Source organism: Pavona decussata, unplaced genomic scaffold (genome assembly GCF_977016875.1).
Source record: "Pavona decussata unplaced genomic scaffold, jaPavDecu1.1 SCAFFOLD_83, whole genome shotgun sequence".
Taxonomy (NCBI): domain Eukaryota; kingdom Metazoa; phylum Cnidaria; class Anthozoa; order Scleractinia; family Agariciidae; genus Pavona; species Pavona decussata.
In genome coordinates, this window is record NW_028145501.1 from 305,001 (window position 1) to 311,809 (window position 6,809).

General features: G+C 38.2%; 1 protein-coding gene across 6 annotated transcripts in view; it reads right to left on the minus strand.

The window, feature by feature from the left end:
* The window catches only part of LOC146475686 (uncharacterized), a 5,517-nt gene extending 3,356 nt beyond the window's left edge, over positions 1-2,161 (minus strand). Inside the window, exon 1 of one of the 6 annotated variants that reach the window (XM_085115387.1) lies at positions 2,002-2,161. In XM_085115387.1, the coding sequence (XP_084971513.1) occupies positions 2,002-2,126 (125 nt within the window). In that variant the 5' untranslated portion in view covers positions 2,127-2,161. The remainder of the gene's footprint in view (positions 1-2,001) is intronic. The other 5 variants (XM_085115388.1, XM_085115390.1, XM_085115389.1 and 2 more) reach the window with 5 other exon arrangements.
* Positions 2,162-6,809: the final 4,648 nt, after the last annotated feature.

Sequence of the window (6,809 nt, forward strand, 5' to 3'; positions counted from 1 at the left end):
CTGTGAGTCTACCAAATGAGGTCCAGAGAAAATTGTAAAAAACGCTTAAATTAGAAATAGACGGTAATCCCACAATCCAGATAAAGTTTACGAACTATCGGGCAAGTGAATTTCCCCTAACTATAACTAGTTTCAAGTTTCAAGTTTCAAGTTTTATTAACTTTTTTCAAAGGTTACTTACAAATGAACACCGCCTGCAAATAGCGAGCTAATCTAGGCAGGCGGTGTTAAAGACATACATAAACGAATTACCATTTGAAGGCGTTAAAAAGGTCAGTTTTGAATACATTATTTGTCAAAAGAGTAAAAAGTAATGTAAAGTGAAGAAAAAACTCGTTCGTTACGCATGTACAATTCACGAGTTAAAAAGCATTCTAAAAACTCTTGAAGTGTCCGCTGAATACAGGTGACGAGTGACAGAAAAATACATATCGAACAAAGCTGGTGTCCGCTAAATTGAGGGTGTGCCCCAATTAGTACAGGTTTCACTGTAAAATTAAAGAAGATAGAATGTGTAAAGTATCCGCTTGGTGGGGCCTTCAGTACGGTGCGCAACTGTGCACGTTTTCTTAATTTTTTTTCTCGGGTGAAAGAGATAACAAGGCAAACATTTTAAGTAAACTTCCTGTTTGATAAATTGCCGCAGGTAAACAACATTTTAAGTGCGGTTCTTGTTTATAAACGCTGATTGATTACTAGATAGACATAATTTTGTTTTGTTTGAAAAAGGATCAATCGATTATATTACGGGTGTAGCCTTTGGCGCCCAAAGAGCAGCACTTTTCCGCCAACCGACGACAAGTGAATTGAATTTAATCTTGTATCAATAACCAGAAAAATGTTAGCAATTCTGGGGAAAATGTCTGTTCAAGTACAAGGACATCCTGCCGAGCTTAGGGAAGGTTATCATGATGTTTGCGTTCAAGTAATACCAATGACATTTATTTTCAGGAAATTGGGTGAAACCATGAAGTGCCCACTTCTGTTGCACCCTTAAAACGTGCGTGTCTAAACCTCTTTAAAAGGCTTCTCTTTTCCTTCTTAAAATATTTAATTGCTTGAAGATTGTTCAGTTATTTTTTTCCTTTGTGTACACCGGAATGAAGTTGACTTCCTACAAAAGCTGTCGAAAAAGCATTTTATGTCTTTTTATTCATTTTGCAAGATTTCTGAATATTTTTAAGTGGGAGCTTTGGAAAATCGTTCAAATTCTCCTTCGACATTCTTGACAGCATAAAGAGCTGTTGTGGTTTCGTCTTGACCTGTAACTGATGTACGCACTTAAATTAGTGTTGACGTCGAGTAAACAAAACACACATCCATTCGTAATTTTCTTAATTCAGGAGCTACACTTGAATACCATCCATTAAGAAGCACTTGTCTTGTGTTCAAGCTTCGAATTATTGAGGCTATGGGCCGTGAAACACGCAACACGCCATAAGAGCGACGTTTCAAAACTCTTTACATCCGCGGATATTTAAAGATTTGTTTAATAAACTCATCATGATGTAATTTTTATTAGTGTGACGATTCAACTGTGAGGAAATGCACCAGCGAAAGACAAACAGAACCCCTATCGATACGTACGTATACTCGAAAGAGAAGTGGGCTGCTACGTGTTTTAAGGACAGATTAGAACGTGTGCGGTGCACATATAATGAACATAATGTGAAATATAAACTGTGATCACCAGAGTGAAACACCGCATACTGTTAGCTTAAATGAAAACAAAAATGTTCTTAATATGAGGACAATACTGTCTCGTTTGAACCCAAGAGATCCTTGTTCCTGAATATACGAATCATTCGCTGTAACAAGCCGTACTTAAGATAGATTTCCTTCCATGAGCGTGAATAAAAACCTAAAAAACTCCCAGGTTTGATTACGCGGGTGTTAAACTGACGGGAAACAAACATGAGCGATCAGACAGCGCTGTTTATAGCTTGACAAATTCTAAATTTGCCTAGCCAAAGCCAGCCCACACAGTGGAATAAACTTTACGTTACAAGAAGAGTTACCTCAGTGTGTTTTACCCTTACAAGAGATGCTCCAATATTTCCTCCACCATAAACAAGAACCTGACACCTAAAGGCAAAGTTTAAGGCAAAACAGAGTAATTCTGTCATTGAACGTAGCTTCTGGGTCGAGATCAATCAAACGTGTAATGCGGCACGGCTGGCCCAACTCATTTCTAATTGGCGCAAACAGTAATTAGCGGGCACGCTATTATTCTGTTGGCGATAGAACAATTACGTTATCACGCCATTTTCGTTATGTTAACTGAAAAGAATTAACGCCAAGCGTGACTTAAATTAATTACCTCAGTCCACGTTTTTCTAAAAGAAATTGAATTTTATCAGCAAATCGACTTCGATATTTGGACGAAAGCTTGCCATTTGGTTAAGTCATTCCGTCATTGACTTTTAACCTTGTCAATCTCGGAGTGAAATCTTGAGTTTATTTTGTGTGATATTTTTGAGACTGCATGAAATGTTGTTCAACAGCCTTTCCAGCAGTGCTGTTTTAGATGTCGTTCAAGGTGGTTCTATCTTTTGAGTAAGCTATTGTGAACTCCTTTCCTGTGAAGCTGTTTGTTTTATTGCACATGATCGTTCTAACGTTTGAGTCTGTGGAAGAAAACTTAAAGTCACCATTCACATGAAAGCTATTGAACAATACTTCCTTGTGATGTGCATGCTGTTTGCTCAACAAGGTTTCTCGGAACAAACATCCAAGGAAAGTTTTTCCACGTCCAAAACATAACCCCCTTGACCACTGACATGTCAGCACTTATTTCGAGAGCTTGGCTAAGTCATGTTTGGTGAGGATTAGCGTTGAGGTTTCAGTCAAAACCAAGGCGATCTTATAACAGATGACAGGAGCAGACATCACCGCCTTAAAGCTTCCCACCCTTGATCCTTGTGTTTTGTTAATTAAGCGACTCTTTAAGGAAACGGGTGTATCATGAATACTAATGGTGTATCAGGTTAGAAGTGACCTTTAGAAGATAAGAATGTGGTTGAAATGTCTAGAATGATAGCTAATCACAGCTTTACAAGACTGAGATATGCTTCAAATACGTGGAATTTCTATACATTAATTTTTTTAAAGAGTCTAACTGTTTTCGAGTACCCTTGATAATGTTGCTGTCCCTTTTCAGAATGGCAGTCACAGGGAAGATATAATCTTGACGCATTTGTAAATCCAAGCTCACTAGCAAATTATCTACGAATTGGCTTGAAATATCTTCTCTTTTTTAATGACTGATCAACATTCATGTCAGGGGAGGTGATGGGAAAACATTCCATGGGGCTGGCGTTATATTGCATCGGGAAGCTTGCTCCTGACCCACCCAACCCTTCATCTGAGGCTCGTGTGCTTATACGTGGGTTACTAAGCAACCTCGAGGCTACAACCACCCATGGAGATGCCTGGTTGTTCCCAGGCCTCCTCCGTTTGGATGTAATGTAGCTACGCAGATAGACTAACAGTGGAAATGACTTCTGTGACTGATAGCAAGGACCAGTTCTACAGATAAGAAGCAATTCGTAGCTGGATCTTCGGGTAGATCTTGGCCAGTAATGGACTAAACAAAACAACTTGAAAGATGTAAGGTTGCGTGATCTAACAGCTAGTTTTTTGTTTTAACAAAACAGTCAATGTTGATTGACAGCACTCGTTCTGGCGAAAATACGAGGGAGTAACTGAAATAAGAGAGTATTGAAGAATTACTACGAATAAAAATTACAGAAAGTTTCCCTGGAAAAATTGAATAATAACAATTTTTGGGAATGTAAAAATGGTAGCTCCGTAATGTTTATCAGGGGACTTCCTGTAATGTTTCCTTTTCAGTCACGAGCTAATCCTCGACTCATGTGATGTAGAAAGGTTTCAGCGTGACCTTACGAAAATGAAAGTTAGCTATAGTCGGCGGCATTATTACACTGCATGCAGTGTTGTTTATTATCGGCTGTGTGAGATGCTTCTAGCTTCTAAAACAAACTGATTGCAAGGCAGGACTGACACTACGGCAAAGAAGTGCTTTGTTAATTAAGTCTGAAAAGCCTTTAGGGTGTACTCGATAAAGATTATTACAGTATTTTGACCAGGTCAATATTTCAACTACTACACTCACTTAGACTGTAGATGAAATCTTAGGAAAAACAGATGAAATACAGATGAAAACTATGAAGCAATACGTTCCTTTGGTGCTGTTTATTATATATAGTTTCCGCGGAGTTAATTCTTTTATAGTATACAGCACTGGCGAGAGAAAAAAATAGTTAGTTAATATGGATATGAAAATGGTTTAATAGACGAGCTTTCTTGGGGTGAGTTCACGCCTGCTTTTCTATGTACTTAGAAAAAATCTTGATGAGTCACTGTGCTTTCGTATCTCTTACGTGGATGGGATGCCTTGATCTCCGTAATGGCGTATAATAAAAGATATAAAAAAACTATTACAATGTTCACTGGCAAAAGCCCATGTCATGTTTCAGTTTTGCGATTATATTACAAGTCACGAGCGTTACCCACGGTCAGTAATCCATAATTGATATACCATAACAACAGATTCACTAACCAGAAATTTCAAATTTGAACTACGCGTCGCGTTTGTGGAAGATATTTCCGTACTACAAGTAAAACTGGTTCCGCAGTTTTTGAAACTGGAATACATTAACACGTCCACGGTCTCCAGGCAAAGAAGCAAAGGGTTTCCAGTGTCATCAAGGAAAACTTCTTGTGTTTTGCACTGTGTTGGAAAAGAAAGGAGAAAGAACTAAAATGAAACGAGCAAACGATCACCACAGCAGCTCGGAAATTTTAAAACACGGATATTTGCTCAAGAAAAGCAAAATTCCGAAAAAATGGAAACTTGGATACTTTGTCCTCAGCAAAGACTGTTTGTGCTATTATCGAAACGAGAAAGAATGGAAAGAAAATGTGCTAAAAGAGGTCATCTTCTTCAACGACATATCAGTGTACATAGATGAACTGCCAGACAAAAAAACTAAGTACTGCATAAAGATTGTTAAAAAGTTACAGTCAAACAAGATAGTCCGCTCCCAGACGTTTCTATTGTGCTGTTTTTCTGAAGAGGAAAGAAATGAGTGGCTTTCTGAAATTCTCTACGCGAAGGCGACCGCTTTGGTTGTAGACCTTACCATGTTGGATAGGAAGGAAAAGATTTCGCGAACTAAAAGTTTTGATTTGGAGCTTCCAAGCTCGGTTTTTGCAGCTGAGCGTATGGGCGGGAAATACGTTCTTCACGGATGTAGACGCAAACTTTCGCAAATTGAAGGCATACGTTATTCATCAACCTCTATGAATGTTTATGTAACAACTTGAATGCCAATCGATCTAGAATTTTCACTATAGATTCGAACTCGAAAATACACTGATGTTAATTGACGTTTAAAGTGAAGACCAAGGCATGTGATTAACGCAAGAAAGAAGCGCTGGGATTTGTCGAGGCAGGGAAACCAAGAAAAAAGAGCAACACAAGACATCGAAGAGACCGCATTACTTTCTCGGGATATGTTCATCCGAAAACTTGCAGAATACCGTAAAATTTCGGAAAAAAGTCCTTGGTATTTTTTCTGAGAACTTTTTAAGGGGGCTTATTTTCAAGGGGCGTGGTTACGTTTCAAAATTGGTTAAGAGATGAGATACGCCACACGTGTATTCATAATAGATAATGAATAGACTCACGTTTTCCGTCGATTTTTTTCGTAAACGAACGACCAGCATGTCTACGCGTGAATGCTGATTGCTGAGGAAGAGTTCAGAGTCTGAAACGGCACTTTCGAAGCCAAAAAAAAATATAGTTTTCGATAAAGTGGTCTTATCCCCTAAAAAAGAGATTAAGGTTGCTAAATCCCTCGCGGTGAATCTCACAGGGAAATAGCCAAGCTATCAGATGCATGGCTGTGCCGTTTCAAAATCTGACCATCATGAATAATGTGATGTAATTTATATTCTATTGTAATAATATTGTAATATTTGTATTGCACGTCTGTTTGTAACATGAAATTGTTACATTAGGGTTGACAAGGTGTTCCCTAAACGGTGAAAGGAGGAGTATTCGAGGAAAAAATTGTAAATATATAAAAAAACCGGCACCTTTTTGACTCATGTAATCATTTATTGAGGTCATCCGTGATCAGACATTGTGTTAATTAAATGGTGTTTTACAATAGGTGAGGTGTGGGGCGTTAAATATTGTTGGTTTATTGAAAATCATAAAACAAGATAAATTTGATCACATTCGACGTGTGTGTGCTTTTTTTTAATATACAATTTGTATTTTTGTTGGTCTGATTGAAATAATTGTACACTGGCATTACTACCTTAGCCCGAAAAGCCGTGAGAGAAAACACAAGACGACGACAATGTCGATTTTACGGTTTCCTTAACACGTTACAGAAAATCGTGAATACCTTTTAGAAATTCTATAGGTAAGAAAAGTGAAAACTCTTTATCATGTCATTTTGCTCAGTGTGCCGATCTATCCATGTTAGTTAGTATCGTGTAAGTCTCGTGAAAACGCAGGTACAATGTTATAACACAGATGTAAGCAATGTTTTCGCTTGATAAGTATGTTAATAACGGGGAAGGGAACTCTCACAGCAGCTCATATCCTCCGGTCTCCTCCAGTAGCATTGGCTCATGATCAAACCATTCTTGTGCAGAATCCTGACCAATCCTATGACATAGTTACAGGTGGGCATACTTAGCAACCTTGATATCCTTTCTCTGTCAATTTATTCGTGTGACTAATGGTTTCTTCTCATTTCCGACCACACATT